The following is a 19,699-nucleotide window of genomic DNA, read 5'->3' on the forward strand; positions in this document are numbered from 1 at the left end:
GTCTGCTAGGCGTCTTTCAACATCGTTTGTGCCTGCTCATCTCTTAGATGCTGAAAAATCTTTTTCTTTGGCAGGAGTGTCGGCTACTCTATCCAACTGCAAGTCCAGAAGATTAAAACGGTTGGTTCTCTGGCCCCGTCTGGCAGAGTGGCCGTCCCCTATCCGCAGGCAAAGCGGGACCGTTCCTCATTGGTAACGGGTGACCACCTTTTTCTGGTAGCTCGTTCTCACTCCGTATTCCGACCTTTCTTTGGGTGCTCGAAAACCCGTGGCGTCCCGTCTTGTGCCACAGGGAATATCTCGATAATCCCCGCTGCGCAGCGTCGCCGAGTACATTCGATGACTAGCTGGGCAACCCTTACGAACTTTGAGGAAGGTTCACACTACAGTTTATCTCCGGCTTCATTGAATGCGCTCGACAACTTTCTCTCTCTCCCTTCACTCTTCTGACCCGGTATTCGGCCTCTCTGTACGGGCCGGTCCTCACTTTGCCTGCAAAGCGACGTTGGGCTCTAGCATTGGTTTTTTACTTTTCTTCGACGCAAAATACGAGAAAAATGGCGAACGCGCGAGATGTGGCAGAGTGCCTCATGCTCGCAATTGCAGCTCTAGGCGCGCTGTCTTCTCTCACCCGGCCAGACTGCAATTTCCCTCTCTTCGTTTATCTTTGGTGGACGTTCTTCTCTGTTCCGGACGAGAGGAAGGTAAGGACCAAATTACCTAGCGAGCACCTTCTCCCATCAGGCTCCTGACATCCCAGGAGAAATGTAGTGTGTGATGAAAACTCGTAAATGTGTAGGATTGATCCTCACTTTGCCTCCACTGCGCCTGCTCAGCGTGAAAATCCAATTCCAGACACGTGTTCCAAGCAACTCTTGTTTTTTCCGTATCTGACGGGAGACACCTGGGGAAATGCAGATTCTGATAAGGAATGGTTTCCTGAGGGAAGTTGCACCGGAGTGCATCGATCGATAGGCATATCTCTACAGCCTTACACATTCTTTTATGCTTCATGTGTACATAGAGATCCATCACCAAGGAAATGTGTCAGCCGTCAACTATCACTCAATCGACAAATATATATATATATATATATATATATAAACATTGACAGGGTTTGCTTACGTTCACAAACCGTATGTGAATATGGATCGGTCAGTGTAGTTAGATACCATGACTTTTGTATCGCCTGTCGACAACCATGAGAGTACTTTTGTATGTGTAGGGGTGCATGTGAGTCAGTACACTGAGACATGGGAAGCATTTTTTAAAGATGGCTGCAGTTTCACGATCGATTTCCTTCTGTCTGCAATCGGCGTGTTGCATTCAGGCGCAGCAGCGATTCATGATCGCGTTCATCTTTCTGTCGATTATCCAAGATATTCTCTATGTCCTTTACTGGCGTAAGGAGAAAGTCTTTACTAAACAGCCACTTCGGGACCCATCCGAAGCCAGTTCAAGTCCTCTGTCCTGCCCTTCCTTCTCGTCTCTTTCAAGCTTGACTGTACACGTTGTGCCGTGTCCGCCAGGATTTGAGAGTCCTGTCGCATCGCTCATTCTCTCCACATCCCCTTTTGTAGCCCTGAGAAATGGTTTCTCAGGAAAATGGCGACAACGTTTCGGGCACATTTGTGTTCCTTTCGTCTCCTTCCTGCGCGTTCGAGCCACCGAATTGGTCACTTGTAGATCTCTTTGCTGACCAAAACGCAAACACGCGGCTTCGAAAGAAGAAGCAGCAGATCAGGGAAAAGGCTTGCCTCGTATCTCGGAATGGCCATCGCCCCGAGCCAACGCCTCCACAGTGATGATATTGTATCCTGAAGTCGCCGCAGTGTAACTCTGTTAAACCATTTTGTGAGTCCGTGGACGTTCACAGGTGTTATAGATGTTCGGGTGTCGTACTATCATTCGTGAAGGTGCAAAGGTTTTGCTGGAAGCCGTTAGAGGCGAAATGGATGTCTGGGTAACCGGTCTATCTGGGTTTCCGTCTCCCGGTCCAAAGATAACTCTTTCATTTGGACGGGAGATCTCGCTTTTTACGGTTTAAGGTTAAACTTGTAATGTCCGGAGGCAGGAACTGCGCATGACAATCGCTCGGTATTAAAAGGGAGATCCATTCCAAAATGGTGGATTGTCGGTATTTATGTTCAACTGTTTCCGTTGTTGCGTCTCCTCAGCTATTCGTTGGTTTGCGCATGACTGGCTAGCATTGTCTAGCGACACAGAAGGTCTTCATGTTCTCGTTACCTTCTTTGCGCTGCTTGAGGTCTGCCTGAAGGTAAGGAAACTGACTTTTTGAAAGGAAATACTGCCTCTCAACATGTGGTGTCAGGGTGTCCTGCTTCCTGCGTTTAGTCCATCCTATCTGTAGATGCCTTGTTCATCCTGGATACGAAGTCTACGAGTTTCTGGAGCGTGGATTTACGGATGCTATTGATGCTGTGTGGAGCCCCTGACAGAGAGGGATAGGTGAAAACAACACTTTTGAGAGGCACGGGGAGGGCGCGGTTGCAGCATTTGATGTTCACGAAGTGCTGTTGGGCTGTACATCGTCTCTTGATTCCGCGCCCGACATTTAGCTGTTGCTTCGGTCTTTCGGGTCCGTCTTTAGGCTTCTTTGCAAAGGAAATCATAGGCATGTGAGGTTACAATCAAGGCATACAGCAGATCGAGCAGCACGACGGAGTAAAACGAGCCACCGACTGTACTCTTGGAGTTATCCATTGTGAGTAGCGAAGACACGCCTGGCCTAGGGATATGCATTTGCAATACAGCTGAAAGCGTGCGCTGCATGTCTGTGGTTTCGTTTTCAGCTGCTTCTTCTGGCACTTCTGCTTATTCCGGGGGCAGGGGTTAACACCCAGGAAGCCGTTAAGGTCTGGTTTCAGCGGCTTGGACACCAGGAGCAACGACGAGAGACGCAGATGCCCCTGATTGTGACAGGACAATCAGCTCCCCTCGCTGCTCCAGGTTCCGCTGGTCCGCCTCCCGCACTCAACTTTTCTCAAGTCACGTCTCGGCCTTCCTTCTCCTCTGAAGTCGTGTTTTCATCGTGAACGGACAAACATTTCGGGTTGGTGGGCAGCCGCAGGTTTGGTCTGTCTGTGGTCTGTGCCGACTCCACGCCCATTGACTGAGACTCACGTTAAACGGTCTTCCGCCGCCCGCTAGGAGTCGTCCCCTCAGAACGAGAGATTCTCCAACGAGAGTACACAGGAGCCAGGGGAAAGACGACTGGCAATAGAATCGAGACTAGTAGATACGCGAAAGGTTTGCAGCCGACGATGTCACCAGAGCAGCTGTCGCAACAGTCGGGCACCTTGCTTGGGGGCGCTCCTTGAGGGGTCTCCCTCTCTAAGGATAGAGTATTTTAGGTGTGTGGACAGATCAGGGGATGCAAAGCCAGTGCATCCTTTTGCACGCAAACTTCAGTATATGAAATACTATGACGTCACCTCAAAAGGAAATGTCCTGTGTCTACGGAAGATGCCTGGATTTTACCAGGATAGCGGACGAAAGCATTAGTAAGTCGCACTGCTTTCTGGCCAACAATGTGCTTCCACTGGTAAGTCTTGCGCTGTCCATCTTCTTTATCGGAACTACGGCAACGATTAGAAACTTAAACAAGGTCAAAAGCGAAGCAGGAAGAACCGCTGCCAGGTTAATTGGACCCAGGGCCACACGCCATTACAGTCGGACAGATACAAGCGACAGCGCTCAGCGTCTTGAATTCGTACACACCGGAAACACGTTTTCTAGCATAAAGCACATACGCTGGACACCACGCACACCCATGGATGCATGCATGGGACGTCCATCTATCGAGGGAGGCCCGACAAAAGTCATGCACGCACACACTGTAGGCTCCTTGCCTGTAACCCACCTGGAACATGCTACTTCAGAGCTTGCTTAGCTTCTTCATTTGTAAGCGGAACGAAGAAATAACTGCAGACGCTGTGAGCGATGTGAAACAGTTTCCCCAACATTGGCTCAGTTGCAATCTTTGGTAGGCACGTGAGAGTGTCGCTTTGTCGCGAGCCCATCTGACAGGCAGTGTCGGAGTCGTGATTCTAGCACCACAGAGAAATCCTGGAGCTGCCAAAATGCATCACTGGCATCCTTAACAACAGGCGACAGATTAGTAGCAATGTCGCTCATGTTCGATGGTTCGGCTGCCCTGTGTTCCAGCGATCGAAATCTCGACGCTGCCATCCGTTGCACAAACAAGTTCGACAGTACGCGGCCTCGCTATGTCGAACATCAAAAAACTGCTCTACTAAGTATCAAGTCCCTTCAAGAGTCGAAACCTGCAACGGGGTGACGTAATAAAAACACTGCTCCAATGATCCATCTGCGTATGGCAGACACTAAGCCTTTCATTCCCGACATGAACCGTCTTTTCACCTCCATCGTGAGGGTTTCTTTCTTGCATCTCCTGGAGCTCTTAGAGAGGAATTGACCCGCGTTCACTGACCATGATCCGATTTCGTCTCGATATAGTTTGCCCGTCCTGCCCGCAACACCAGGGCGCACTACACTGTTTGCAGAAACGTCATCTGTGCCTTTGCTGGACAGTCCACCTGCTGATGTTTCAGGTGTCATTGGACAACCGAATCCCTCGCGGTACGACGAACAAGGCTGAAAAGTACTCGTACCAGGTTCACATGTAAGAGTTCCCACCGGCGTCTCGCCTAGTTCCCCAGAGAGATTTTGTTCATCGGTATCTGTCACACTCTGGCATGGTAACGACATAAGTTGTTCAAGGGTGTGACTTGTGTTGGTAGCATAGAGACTGCAGGCGCAAACAACAGCAACGAAATGTGCGACCACTAATAGCACCAAAAGCGGAAGTTCCCACAAACGCCTGCACGCCATCTTCGTTGCTCCGTATTGGTCATTACCGTCGGAAAAAGTTGGCATACGGGCAAAACAAACTAGAGGTGTACTTGCCAGACACCTAAATAAAACATCTAACAAGAGGACAAACTTGAAAAATAAAAGGAAATTATGTTACCAGAAGTGAAGCGCTGGAATCCCGATCATATTCTCACCGACATGCCATAGTTTCGCAATTTATAACTTTCATGTATACATGTGTACAGAGTTATTTGTAAAGATGTCTGGAGCGTCATCTGAAGCCTTTGGAACACAGGGCACATTAGAGCCACAGAGTCATACCGTTGTCTGTTACCCCCACCGAGCTACTGAACGTGAACTGTCCGCTGGATTTCAGGACACGCGTACGCGGGTGGACACCTCGCTCGACGTTTTCAGATTGCGACGTCAATGTGCAAACCCGCGGACGACTTTACGTCGTATCCCCGACTGACGAAGCGGCGATTCCAACACTCGGCAGCCGGAGCTATATACAGATTTTGGGCACTGGAGACATTATATCACTGGATCTGAATCGTTCGTGATGGGACAAAAGTCCGTATCCTTCCGATGTGTAGTTGAGAAAGTCAGTGCCATGCAGCGAACTTCGTTGTGTGCGGCGCCGCATCAAGGGTCCTGCTTGGATAGCGCCAACATCTGCTAATCCCGCGGCAGTCCTTCCTACGATGGTACACCGCTGTCCTTTATTAAGTCATGATCGAGTTGATACAGAAACAGGACGTGTCCTCTCGTCCTCTCTGCCGAAGCGTACGGTGTTGTGGCGCGGCGCCCGGCTACGGCTCCCCTCTGCGCGAAAGTAAGGAGAGCGCCTAAGTTTTCTTTCTGTCGACAAATCAGCGGAAAAATTGGTGTGCATGCTGTGAGAGAGCGTAGAAACACAATTAAAAACCTGTATCGTACATGAAACGAGGCTCGTAAGTATTCGAAGCAAACATTAAGCAGAATATCTGTAAAACGTACACGAATCAAACACACACCCAGCTTTTAAACGGGGGTGGCCAATACTGTCGGTAAAGAACAGGTCGCGAAGATGGAAACTTCTGCAATCGTCTAGTGACCAGTTCGCCATTTTATTGCGGGTGTAGACTTCTCCTTTGCCTCATCTCGCGGTGTTGTGCACATTCAGTCGGCTCTTCCCGAAACGATGCGGACTTTAGATAAGCTGTTCAGCCTATCACCAGAAAGGTGGATAGCGTGCAAAAAAGAGTCAACGACGTTCGAAGGAACTTTCGGCTTTTTACGAGCAAAGTTGGGCGGCGGTGACCAACGGGACGCGCGGGCGGGCATCTCCAGGGACTTGTACGTGCCCTGGGCCGGCGAGCAGCAGTTGCTTACGCCACTAGAGAGAGAGCCATGGATACGCATACGCTCCATTCACAGCCTCCGGAGTGTTTGTTCAAAACAATGATGTTGGGTGCATGTCTAGACAGACTTGGCAACATCGCGGGAAGATGCCTCACGCACTCTTGCTGTTGGGGGTGTTGAGGCGAGCAGTGACTGCTACAGAAGCACTGAACATATCAGGCCCTTTCATACACGGCTGCGCGATACGTTTTTAATCTTCTAGAATCGAGACATAGATTCTTTTTTCCGCTCGGCATATTTCTCAATGTCCTTTTGGTGGATACCCTATTGCGGTCCCCATGTGGGGCCACAGATTCCGCGTCAGATGAGCATTTGAGATGCCTTGTCGATTGGGAGGATTGCCTAGTCATCGTTTCCCATACAGCGAAGCTCGCGCTCCGTCTTTGCAGAAAAAGGGTTCCGAGGGAGAGGGAGACGTTTTGACGACCCCCTTTCCTTATGTACACACTAGCGGAGAACCAGAACGCTCGAAGCTCGTATGGGGCAAAAGCTTGCTGGAGGGATTGCGCATCTGAAGAATCCTGGCGCACACATGGAGGCGCATCGAGGGGATATTCCCAGCGCAGCGGAGGGTTCTAAAAGAGGACAGCTCAGCCTTCTGCATGAGGACTTTTAACAGCGATGATTCCTGTCTGGAGTTTGCTCCCCCCGGCCCGTGCGTCGGTGGCCTCACCGCGCAGACAACCTAGAAAAGAATGCCTCCCAGCTCCTTGGAAAAAGCTAGGGGGCTTGCACGGAAGTGCCGACAGGAAAATGCGATCAGGGGTGCAAGGGGCGCCACTCCACGATCCTTGCGCGATCACTGACCAAACTTTCTGCGGTTGGCGCGGTGTCCTCTCCGTCAGGCGAGCTAGCGGTTTTGACACCGGCGCTAGCGCTTCAGACCCGGACTGTCGCGCAGCGGGCATCGAACTCTGTTTGTGATCCGAGGGAATTTCGGGTTTTAGAGGGCGAGGAAAATGGGTAAGTGACACGTTCCGAAGAGTACTTTTCGGTATCTCTCTAGAAACAGTGTCGTGCTTGCCTTGTTAACGCAAAGCAGGGGCTGGTGTCTCATCCCTCCGGATATGCGTGTCTGCGCACCCGCACGAATTTCTCCGTCCAGTGCAATGCGCCGAGACAACCTCGACGGCCTCGGCAATTGCGTATTCCGAAGTTCCACAATCGAGAAATCAAACAGCCGATGAAGGATTTCGGCTTTGCTTTTTGTGAGAGTGGCAAGAGGCTTTTCTTGTGAGAGGGTGCGGATGCACATCGAATGAATCGACTACATGAGCCTGCTGCCACTGATCATCCGTGCTTGAAAGCCGCGGCTTGTCCTTTCGAGAACCTCATTCGGAGGGGATGCGAGGCGGTGATTCCAGCATACAGGTCAAACACGTGACGTCTGACAGTAAAAGAAGTTGTGGCGTGAGAATCCGGACTGCGGTTATCTCGTTGTAACGAGCGGTCTCGTTGAGCGCAGAATCGACTCTGTGTCATCCTTGGGCTGCCCGACTGAATCGAGAGCAATCGATAGCACCGGGAACAGGCATGACTCGCGGCAACGTACTGCCACCCATAAACTGCGGCGTGCATTGGAATTCCTTTTTCCGATCGTACCCGTCTCAAGCGTTCCACTGAAGCCGTCCAGGGAGCTCCTCTCCTAAACGCAGTCGCCTCTAACCATGTATTTCCCGTATGTATCAGCCACTGCACAACCGCAAAACTGCAGCGTGCCCCATCAAGTCTTAATGCAGTGGCCGGCGTCTGTCGGAGTTGCCCAGCCGCAGCAGTCGCTTCTTGTACTGCCTTCCCCGACTTCAGCAGGTGCTGTTCTCTGCCCAGTAAGCCACTGTCTGGGTCACTGCGACGCGGGTAGAAGTTCGAGGCTGCCGCACTCTCAAAGCCACCTTCCTGAACCGCGCCTCCATCAGTTCACTCGTATCTTTCCAGAATGGGAAGTAGACGAACTGGATTTCGAGGACGCGTGCACACGAATGCGCGATGGAGCTCGTCGGGCAGGAATCAGCGCCAATAAGCACCGGAGGCGGACTACCGACCAGTCAACTCAGTGTTCTTTGGAGAGTGTGGAAGAGAAAAAAGCGCCGGAGCAAGACAAGAACGAAGTGAACCGTGTCGTCGGCGATATCAACATTAGCGGCGTCGTCCAGTTTGGACAAACAGACGACACGAGTGTGCCGCAGGCTAGCGGCGAGCATGTTGATGATGCCGACTTTGATCGGTTTCAGCCGTTCCATCGGCCACTGATGAGCTGCGCCCGGTCACAACCGAGACAGGACAGTTGGTCACGCTACGACCTAGAGTTAAAGCGGTTCCACAAATGGCGGCAAGAGCAGCAGAGACCGCCGCTGGGAAGGATTCCAAAGCATCGGGTGGCGTTCCCACAGCGCTCTGTGAGCGACAATCCCGCAAGTTCCGTCTTGCAGGCGAGAGTCAGACGGGTCTATGACCATGCTCACCACACCCCTCTTCATCCTGATGACAGTTATGTGTACAAGTTCTTGGATGAACGTCGAGCGAGACACGCTGATGCCTTTTCAGGAGTCAACACGTGCAGCGGAAAACGGCGGTACGACCGTCCACCCCCTTTGGAGCCGTATATCCCGTATGATCCACACATGCTGAGGATGGCCGGCGTCCAAACACCCGCTCGTCCTCGCTTTTCGGCAGGGCAAAACCTGGGACGGGAACACAGAAGAAAGAGCTGCGATGCACACAGCGATGGCGACGTACTCCCCTCAGGTGTCCATGGCGGCGATCTGTATCCCTGCCCTCGGCCGGATTCCTTCCATACGGGGTTGACGTTTAAAGGGAAACTCCGGTCACTACGACAGGGGGAAGAGCACGGCAGCTCTGGAAAGGCGTCTGGGAAGTTGGACGGTTTGGAGAAGCAGGGAAATCTGTCAGGGTCTGTACGGATTGCCGGCGAAGATGACGGATTCTCCGTGTCGGGGTCATTCTTGGTACCTCTATCCGCAGATGAAGGCCGAGCCAAAATGAGGGAAGGAACTCCTCCGCCGTGGCGATCGAAGAACTAGCGTCGTGCGGAGTTGTACTGTATCACATGCCAGAATACTTTGTACTTTTTCGGCGTTCAGTGTGTGCTGTGAGAGACTTGCACGGTTGGTCACGTAGATAAACGAAAGTTGTAGGAACCGCTTTGCCACTGTGACACTCAAAAGCAGCTTTTGTCGTCTGTGTCTCCCCCTCCCGATTTGTGGTGCTGTTAGAGCTCTGGACCCCGTCGAGCTCGAATACCAAAGTCGGGCGAACAACGCTATAATGCCCAAAGCTGCCTGCAACGCTAAGCGGTCGCTACTGCTTGCCCGTTCACAGACTGAATGACGCTTCACGCTGTCTGAGGATTTCCTTTCCGCAGAGCACCCGAGATGCAAGCACAGTAGCGTGTGCCATGTCCAATCCCCTAAAATAAAAAAAAACAGCGGCGTGTCACCCACGCTGAGGTGGGTGTTCGTGAGGTGTCTCTTCTACACCAGGAAAGTAGTTACAGTCGGTCACTACAGAAACTGAAAAGTCGAGCATCTCGTGAACGGGAAGTCCTGTGGCACAGCCCAAACACGGCAGCAGGGTCCGATGAGCGTTAACGCACTATCCAACGGGGGGGGGGCACAGCAACTAATACCGTTTATGGAGGAGTGCCCAGCCCTATTCTACCTTTAATAGTTGTTTTACTGGGGTGTAATACGCGACAAAATCCCTTCTGGCTGGTAGGTGACCACCGCCCTTGGCGCCCTCGTCATCTGCTGTCCAGTCTTCCGAAGGAGCTGTCCCGTCGAGGGAAATCCGTAACAGAGGCCGCAGGAGTGGGCAACGCACGTGTCGCTATTGTAGAGCACGCGCCCACATGAGGCTTTTATTGGAGGCAAGCGAGCTTACCGAAAAGGTAAGACAGTTTTGACAGCCCTATTTGCTGCCGTGATTCGTCCGAGAGTCCGGACTGCGGGGTCCGCCTCCGCCGGTGACCTTAGCGGGGTCGGTGGAAGATCCCCGGGTTTGCCCAACAGAATTGACGTTCCTGAATAAAGTGCCTCTAGAATACGCTATCCGTCGGCTTGATAGGGTGTCTCGAACGTAGAGTTTTCCTCAGCTCCTAGATGTCAGCTGCGGCAACGCCGGACCTACAGTGGGAAAGCTGCACAGAGTAGCCAGGTCTGAATGCGCGCGCGCTCGCATATTCGGTCCTTTCTGCCCTAACTCACATCCAGAGATGCGTGTGGTGTGGAACAGGAGCGCGCGGAAAAAGTGAATTGAGCTATGGATTATCCCCATGGTCCTAGTGAAGTCCGTTGTCTCATATGGAAGACTTGGAACAATACGCCATAGCATCTCCAGGGCCGACACACAGTCGCACACGGATCTCCCAGTACCGGGAAAAGCGGGACAGGGCACTCTACTGGTGCGCGGGGTATCGCTTTGCCGTGACACGTTCATTGGAGCAAGTCGCTGTTGTGTGTTGACGAGTAAGGGGCGTAAACTTTATTTGCCAAGCACATATTGTGTTTTCTGTGGCCTCCTGCGTCGTTGCTTCTCTGTGCGGAGTTGTTCACTGCCTCGATTCGTATCTTTTCAAGTAAAGAATACCGCACCAGCGCCGCACCATAGCTCGCCTCATCCAGAGCAACGCCATGCCCCGCTGACTCCGGATAGGCAGCCCTATGTTGAGGGCGTCCACCAGTTTAGAAGACTCTGTTGGACGAGTAATCCATCGACTTCAAAATCCGCTTTCCTACGATTTAGTCGGGAAGTGTATGCGCATTAATCAGTTACCACACCATGGACGTGCCAAGCAACCCTGAGACATCGATTCCCTCTCTTCTCCCTTCTGCCGACAGTGGCTAGCGAGCCCCGCCGGCGCCCGCGGTTGCAACGACCGGGCAAACCACAGTGGATCGTGGCCGGTCACTCGCTGGTCGATGCTAGAGATAATTCAACAAATCGAGGTTCTCCTTGGACGAAAGGACACAGGAAACTTTGTGTGTCCCGCAGTGTCACTTGCTTGAGTCGTACCACATTCTGTCCTTTTCATCGCTTGACGGGGGGAAATCCGTGAAAGTAGAAGGTTTAAGCCCAGAGCTGGGCCCCTGAGTGTGACCGGGCAAAGCGTAAGCGCGTGCCAAAAATTTGCTTGCCCACGAGTTTCGGCTTTCTTGCGAGAAGGCGCAACCCCGGGAGTAGTCGTAATCAACCTACTGAAGCGTCACTTGTCCTTTTGTTTTCTTAGACCGACATCAATGCCGCCAGAGTCCTCGTTTCTGCCGGAAAAGTCCCAGAGTGTGCCGACATGCTTGGAAACAGAAGGCTCGGCAGTGTAACTACACCAGAAGCCTATGCCCGTAGAGGAGCCAGCAAGTTCCAGTAGGACCAGGTGGCACGTGGAGGTACTTATGCTGAAGTGTGTTCGAATCCCTGACTTACGTCTTCCTATATTGTCTCCCCTCGCAACCGTCACACTCCCCGTCTCGCAGCACAGCCGTCGTCCCAGTCTCAGGTTAAGTTTGTGTACCCCAGAAAGGATATCCAGGAACAGGGTCTCTCGTGCATCGATCTCTGAATGACCTGTCTACTTTTTGTCTACTGACAGTGAGCCATCAACGGACTGAGACACGTGAGAAGGGTTGACAGAGGATTTCTCGTCCTGCCGGCAGTGCATCGACTGCTCGTTTAGGGACGACCAAGCATCGCTCTTCGCCTTGGACTGTTTACATTCTCACTATTGAGGGATAGGGTAGGGGGGCGCAAGACTCTTCCGAGATCCTGGGTCTCGAAACGCGTACGACACACCAGATCGCGCCGCACCTCTTCAAAGGATCTGCTGTCCTGCTCGGGCCGGGAGGGACTCAGGCAGGCGTCCTCATGGAACGCCTGGGTTTTCAACTGCCTATCGCGGATCGCCGTCGTCAGGCTCCCGGAATCCACCCTTTTTGTGTCAGCCATCTAAGCTTGTCTGCTTGGATCTTGAAGGGGCGACACGATGGGTAACGGCCAATCGGGCGAGTCCCAGACACGTGAGTTTCTGTCCGAACACGATGACCTCGTGCTCGACATATCCTGTTACGTCTGTAGAATCCGGCCACGCAACCCCTTCCCGGGAGAGCCCAGCGGTGGGTGCTTTCCACACAGGGGAGAAACAAATTCGCTGGCGTACGGATGCCAACAAAAAACCCTTTGACACGAAGTCAGAGTTATAACAGGCCGTCCTTCGCAGTTTCTTAACTGTGGCCTGCAGCTACGACTGCCGTGAAGCAGAACAGTATTGAACCGCTTTGTCGTTTTGGGGCTGGCGCCGCAGGCCGAGGGCATGGAGGTTTGCGATCGAAGACAATCATTTGGTTGAACGCAAATGGTCACCCTATAGGCCTTTCAGTTCGAGCGACTGGAAGATTGAGGGCCAGGCAGCCGTGTCCTGACCAGCAGATCATGTGAAGAGGTTCATCTGCGACACGCCGTCTCCACTCCCGGATCGTACTAGATTGGTAATCTCGCGCACCCGATTTCTGAGCCATACAGTCCAACCTTGTCCAAAAGAGCATGCGACCTGGACCGACAGTCTGCCTTCCCTCAAGCAACCAAACCGGGTTTGCCTGCCTGTCTGCCGTCGTTCAGCTTGCGATGTCGCCGGGTTCAAGATCTGTGCGTCTGTGCCAAATGCGGTGGGGTGCAAAGATGCTGGCTCCAGCGACTTTTTCTGTACCTGCGCCGATGGCTTCCGGTACGCAGGCAGGTCCGACACTTCGAGATGCGACGGTAAGGCCCCTCTTTCAGAGCCTGCGGGCGCCACTCTGCGCAGCATTGGCGACCGAAAAACTGGCAGGAGGCCGGGCGGCGCCTTCCTACTCTTGAGTGGTGGCAGCGGCGAGCCTGCTGCTCGATCATTCTATACGGGGGGTGGGCTGCGTGCCGTGCCCCTGATGTGTGTACCAACAGATCGAGTTGAAACAACGTGGCTGTTTACGACGAAATGGGTGGTATAAGCAGAAGTGAACCTATGCGTCGTGCCCGCGAATCAGTGAGATAACTGCTCATGACTGTCTCTACTCTCGTTGGTGGGGCGACAGTACATCCGTGTCACCAACTTTGGCTTCCATGCAGAGACAGGTGCAAAGATCTTTCTAGCGGCGATTGTTCCCGAAGCGAAGCTTCGAGCTGCGCGGAAAGTCAGTGAAGAACCCCGTTGTGCGGGGTTCTCGGAAGTTCACTGCAAACGCCTCCAAAATATATGCGTGTTTTTCCACTTTTGGCGGAGTCGTTTCTGTCCAGATATAGACGAATGCCATCAAGGGACGCACAACTGTACGACAGCAGTGCCAAATTCCATGTGTGAAAACACCCGCGGCAGCTACATCTGCGTCTGCGGCGACCACCGCGAGCTGAAGAACGGCATATGTGAGGGTAAGTAACATCCGCACACACCCTGATGAAGATGCGCACTGCAGGCGTAGACCCAGTGTTATAACGTGCGCGAGCACTACGGCTGCGCATCTGAACTGCACCAGTGCACGATGCTGCTCCAGAGACCACAGGACTGAGGTGTCGTTCGTTCGCTTCTGGTGGCTGCCTTGTGTCCCTCAATGCTCGAATGGGTTGCACCTCTTTCTCCAGATCCCTTCGAGCTCAGCGTACACCCTGCGACGATGCGAGGGATGCTTTCACACGGAAACAGTGCGTCGTCGCACCCATCAGCCGAGTCTGCTCCTCCTGGTACATTCGTGTTGCAACAGTCGCTGCCTTGCGCATGCTGTATGCACCACGCGTCGGTTTTGTCGACGCTGGCTGCCCACCAGAAGACGCTCGCTCATGCACTGATTGACGATCTTTCGGAAGTTGTTCTTCTTGAGCGTGCACATGCTGCTGCTCATATGTCGAGGGATTTCCCATTGCCTTACGTGTGGCGCTGACTCCTGGGCAGTGTGCGAATTTGCGCGAACCTCATTGTAACAGCGCAGCATGAACAAGACCGGCAGCGAACGCGTGCGGAAGTAACGAACGCGTCTGTTTTCCCCTGCAGAAGCTAGTCCCTTCTCTTCAATTGAGGAGCGCAGAACGCTCCGCCATTCCACCCTGGCCCCGCAGGATCGCTTGAGAGAGTGTCCGTCAGGCCTGAAGGATCGGTAGCCAGCACGCTGCTGACGATCGAGTGTCAGTACGCGAGCTCGTCGGGAGGTGTAGGGAGAGAAAGAGTCTCGGTTTGAAATGCGTTTTCTCTCGATTCCTTCCGACTGTTTTTTCGAACGCAGACAAAAACGAATGCGCGCAGAACAACGGAGGCTGCGGGGCCAACACCACATGCATTAACAACTCGGATGCATCAGTTACCTGCTCCTGCTTGCCCGGATATGAGGGAAACGGCGGCCAACCTGGAATCGACTGTACAGGTGCGTAGCCCTGCTTGGATCACACCGTTCTTCCCGCAGCGTCCGCAGATGAGTGAACGTCTCGGATTTAGAAATCTCATATGGAACCTTCCCCCTCTTCTGCAACGCGTGAGGACGTCCAGAGGTGAGCACGCGCCTGCATGGTGTCGAAGCAAGTCGACGGAAAAGATGCATGGAAGCCGTCTGTCAGCTGTTGTGTGAGCTCGCGTTTCAGACATCGATGAGTGCGACGCCGACCCGTGTCCAGTTAACTCGACGTGCGCCAACACCGCCGGATCGTACAGGTGTGAATGCGCCAAAGGCTTTTCAATGGGCGCAGACGGTGCTTGCATCGCCAAGAACTACTGCGATACCAATGAGCACGACTGTGACCCCGTTTTGGCCACATGCAAGCAACTCGTGGGCTCGTACACCTGCCAGTGCAAGGCAAATCTAACCGGCACCGGCAAAAAAGGCAACTGCACGCGTAAGTCAGGCAGATCTCTCGCAGCGCCCTCTCCGCGAGGAGTAACGGAGGCAGAAATCGTGGAGGTCTCCTCAAACGTCCCTGTTTCCTGTGCTGTGTGTGCGGCCGGGTTCAGCCAAAGAAGGGTACGAGAACCTGCCATGCGAGCTCGCGGGCGAGACGTGCGGACAGTACAGCTCATGCACAAAGGGCTCGGACGGGAACTACTCCTGCGTGGCGAAGTCGATGTCGTCCCAGCTATCCACTGTTATCTCGGAAGGTCTCTCCTCAGATACGCCCGTGTGGATATGGGCAGCCATCGGTGGCGGAGCGCTCCTCGTCGTCATCCTTCTTGTGCTCGTCATCAGTGAGTCTGCTTCGGAGCTCCGCGGGATGTTCGCCGAAACGCACACTCTCCTGTCGCCACAACGGTGCCAGGCTTCGCTGCAGGCTTACGCGAAACGTGTCCAAAGGCGACTTTCTACCAGCCCGCTGGAGTCTGGTGTTGGCTCGACTGGGGGTCCTCTACACCTGTTCGAAACGGTTGCTCTTCAGCGTTCTGCTGCGAAAAACACCAGCCGTCTGCCGCGTGCGCGGTCTCGTGTTGGCGACAACTCCACGTATCGACTGCGCTTTATTGGAGCGATTTCTCTCGTTCGCATCGCGACTCCCTCGCTGGAGTGTCCACGGTCCTCCACGAATATCCGGAAAGCCGGTGTACATACACTGTCTCGGCCAGCAGCTGCCTAACACGCAAAAGACTCGAGGGGGCAACCGTGTCAGTGAACCGCGAAGCGTCCTGTACTACCCGCACGGTGCAATGGCTGGTATTCTTATTTGCAGGGCGATTCAGGGGAAAGCGGAGGACCCCTGGAGAGGTGGCGTACGACGAATACGGAATGGCTGATGGCGGCAACACATACGACCGTGAGCAGCATTTTCCTTCCCTCAGTGCATAGGCGACGTCTGTGCGGCGGCGAGAGAGCCGTCTCGCCTGCTGGGTACAGTGGCAGCGTTGGGACGTGTAGCGGCTTCCTTTGTACGCGACCGTGCGTGTGTTCCACCCACCTTCTGGATAGAGCATGCTGCATGCATTTGGGCGCGATGTCGCGCTGGCAAGAGGAAACCACTTTTCTTTTCCTTCAGACGCCGATGCTCCTTCCTCTGGCGGCGTTCCCCCGACAGTTTCGCGTGGTGGCGTAGTGTCTCTCCTGGATGCCAGGCTCTCAAACAAACGTTTCAGAGCAGCGTGGATCTTTGTGTTCCTGAACATTGCCTTGCTTCGCCTTCCCGTCAGGTCTGTGCTGACCCCATGTGCATAACCTTGCCATGACACGGGAGACGTCACCACTGTCATCAGACAGACCGAGTTGTCGCCGGAGTCGGCATGCATGCTTCAGAGTGTCGACGTGGGACGTCGTACCTTCCACTGAGTACTCGATTGATGGAGTTAAATCCAGAGGCGATAACGAACTTCGTAGTGTGTATCTCAAGATCAACATGCTGGGCTCTGGCCTTCCCTGTTCTTGCCCACAGAGTACGACTACGGATCGATGGACTACTACTACTCGTAGAGTCCAGGAGCTGCACTCGGCCCTGCTCCTGACGGCTCTTTGGGAATGTGAATTCGTCTTGCGTGGTCATTCTCGCTCCGCCCCTCAAGTGGTTCATCAGCATGGAGCGGCGAGTTATTCGTAGGTCTCGCTGGCGGGTTCTCGCTGCAGTGCCGTACCTGGCATTTTTGATGGTTCGGCCTTTTGTCGTCGCATGTGTAGTGGGTGCAGTTGTGTTTTCTTCCACGCGTGTGCGTTAGCCTAGAACCGGAGAGCGCGTCGAGGTGTCGTGACTCTCTGCCCAGGGATTCTGGGGTGACGGCCTCTCGAACCGGCGACATCGTCCTCCTAACTCGCACACTGTCTACAACGCACGGAGGAAAAAGGCCGCGTCTCCCTGTTTTTTTCCCGGTATGAAGGGGGACCGCGGACGCGTAGTTTAGCTATTCCGCAAGGTGTGGAGTGCCGACTTCGTAGCGTGCTGACACGCATGCGGGTGTCCACAAAGCTCTCTCGTCTACGGCCTGCGAATTTCGCGGGCTCGACTGCTTTCCCTTAGCGCCGTGTATTTCTGCGCGCTGCGCGCGCGACATAGAGCAACGGAAAAAAGCTGAAAATGCGACTGGGGAATCGTTTTTTCCCTTCAATCTAGACCGTAGTAGCTGGCCATCGGGCGCACGCATGGAGCTGAACGAATCAGAGTGCCTCGCCCGTCGCAAGGCGCGGCAGTTCAATTTCTTCTTTGACGGGGGAAACGTAGATCAGTATCCGTTTGTACGTGGTGCTGTATAGGCAGGCATCTGTCTTGACAAAGCTTCTCTCAAAAGCCCAACCGCCGTCCGGTGAAACCCATTCACAGTCCGGTGAAACGGCGGGAGGTTTTGATCCGGCCAGTCTCACATTGTCCGTTCAATCTTTGAAGTTTTTTCGCCAGTGGTTCGATCAATTTGCATCCATCAATATGCTGCAGCCCTAGACTTGTGAGCCTCAACGGTGAAGCGAAAACCGCCGGTGCGTGTGTGAAACTGTCAGATTTTTTCAACGGGCGCTGAATCTCCGGCATTTCTCTCTGTCCTTGACTGCCCGGACTCTCCCTTTAAAGCTTGACTTTTTCCACGGGAAAACGCAACACGAAACAGGAACCACGTCGGCTCGCAGCGTCTGGTGTGCGGCCTTTCTTCTTGAGCCTCGTGTCGGGTCGAGAGTGCAGCGGCGACTGCTTCATACGAGGAAAACACCGCCCATATAATATCTCCGCAGCGCGGTGATGCATTCCCGCTGGCTAGCACACTAAACGGGCTCACTGTCTAGGATCATCTCATGCCCATTTCGTCCCTGCAATATGTCGACTTCCGTGTAGCCTTTCAAGTTCTCTCGGACAAAAAAAAACTCAATAACGCTCAGTAGTATTTGAGTCGCAAAACAGGCCAGCCCGTTGCACGTGGTTGCTCGACACTGCAAAAGAGCTCTGTGTCCCAAAACCCACGCAACGCCTTAACTTTCAAGGGGAGTCAGAAGATCGTGAAATCTGCTGCCTGTACCCACTGCAGAAAGGAACCGTGCTCTCCTCCGAAAACTGGTGAAAGAAACAGAACGTATTCTTCCTGAAAATCGTAAACGGTGGCGACACTGGAGTGCTTCTTTTGTTGATACTCCAGTACCCTCTCCGTGTGCTTGAGGCTCTGAAACGGTGTCACATGATGACCTTCAACTTTGAAGTGTCTCCCGTTGGTTTTTGTGCGTCCACAGATGGAAACCAAGGAAATAGCGATGCTTTTGTGTGCACAAATTCGCCAGATCTGCCGAATGCCCAAGCCAGTGGCCGCTCTTTAATCTGATTCTCCTGGATTTACCTCCATTCGGAATGGTCCAAGTCGCTGAGTGATGTATGAGTCAAAAGCGTCTCTCGCGTATGTAAATGATATATATATATATATATATATTGTCACATCCTCTAGATATTACTTACCATCTGTATCTCCCGCATGCATACATGCAAATGGCTCTTTGCACCGGCTTTCAAGTGTGTCGCTTTTTGGGCCTGTAAGCGGTTCTCTTTGTCGTGGATACTGGCTCGGTTGTCGCGTGCATGCAACCGGTGAGACCTACGGTTCCCAAACCTTTTCTCGAGCCGGCACACGTCTGTATGAGTAGAGAAGCACACAGGTTGTGGCTACGGCGTCGCCCACAAGAACACAGACGCGACTGCACCCTATCGCAGCATGTGCAACGAACGGCCGCCCCAGAGACAGCTCGCTTCCCCTGCTGGTTCGGTTCCGAGCCCCGGTCCAGATGCCTGAAAGCAACGACTTCTGTTTGAGTCTCCACTCCCGTATCTGCGTTGTTTTTGCCCGGATCTTCCGAACGACTGCGCACCTGGCCCTCCCCCAGGTCTGCTCAGGCTGCCAGCACGAGACCTAAAACTGGAGATTCGAGAAGAAACGGAACGCGAGACACCCCAGTGGCGCATCCGAATTTGCAGGCGCTGGTCCAATTTGCCGGGAAAGTGTCGGCTCAGAAGAAGCGGCCTTGTCTTCGCCGCATGCACTGGCAAAAGCGCCCGGCTTGTCGCCCGGTCGTCCGAGAAGATTCGGAACAGCAAGAGGAAAACCCTGCTGACCGTTCTCCCGTGACTCGAGATTCACTTCTTTGGAAGAAGAAAAGGAGGAAAAGAAGTTGTGTGTTTCTGTCACGGCACGGTTCGAGATGCGTTTGCCTCGTGTCTCGATAGATGCATGCACACAATCTGATCGAGCAAGGTTCTCGCAGTGTCGCAGTTTCTTGACCTCTGTGATGCATTAGAACGGTGTGTTTGCTTGTCGAGTGCGGGAAAGGCACAACCTTTTCTTTTCTTGTTCTCGTCTCTTCCGCTGTTACCGCCTTTTGCCTCCCGCCGTCCACCGCTACCTGTCGCGGCTGCTGTTTGGTGTGCCCAATCGGAAAGCGGGCGTTTTAAATCATCTGAGCAACACAGCCCGTTGTTCGTTTCGGGCCACAAGCCTCGTCGATTGAGGTGAACTTCCATACATGCGCTGGCGTGAAAA

General features: G+C 53.4%; 3 protein-coding genes across 3 annotated transcripts; all 3 read left to right on the plus strand.

Annotated features, from left to right (window-relative positions):
* Window positions 1–557: 557 nt before the first annotated feature.
* Window positions 558–3,056, plus strand: NCLIV_058190 (conserved hypothetical protein; the record flags this gene model as incomplete). Its single annotated transcript, XM_003885375.1, has 4 exons — window positions 558–704; window positions 1,331–1,403; window positions 2,178–2,278; window positions 2,814–3,056. The coding sequence occupies 4 exons, from the start codon at window positions 558–560 to the stop codon at window positions 3,054–3,056; spliced, it is 564 nt and encodes a 187-aa protein (XP_003885424.1).
* A 4,872-nt stretch (window positions 3,057–7,928) lies between these two features.
* On the plus strand, window positions 7,929–9,302 carry NCLIV_058200 (conserved hypothetical protein; the record flags this gene model as incomplete). Its single annotated transcript, XM_003885376.1, has 1 exon — window positions 7,929–9,302. One exon carries the CDS (start codon window positions 7,929–7,931, stop codon window positions 9,300–9,302), a length of 1,374 nt encoding a protein of 457 aa, XP_003885425.1.
* A 2,954-nt stretch (window positions 9,303–12,256) lies between these two features.
* On the plus strand, window positions 12,257–16,676 carry NCLIV_058210 (uncharacterized protein; the record flags this gene model as incomplete). Its single annotated transcript, XM_003885377.1, has 7 exons — window positions 12,257–12,290; window positions 12,889–13,029; window positions 13,543–13,674; window positions 14,520–14,657; window positions 14,872–15,123; window positions 15,239–15,469; window positions 16,639–16,676. The coding sequence occupies 7 exons, from the start codon at window positions 12,257–12,259 to the stop codon at window positions 16,674–16,676; spliced, it is 966 nt and encodes a 321-aa protein (XP_003885426.1).
* Between the last annotated feature and the right edge of the window lie 3,023 nt (window positions 16,677–19,699).

This window comes from Neospora caninum, chromosome XI (assembly GCF_000208865.1).
Source record: "Neospora caninum Liverpool complete genome, chromosome XI".
NCBI classification, from domain to species: Eukaryota; Apicomplexa; class Conoidasida; order Eucoccidiorida; family Sarcocystidae; genus Neospora; species Neospora caninum.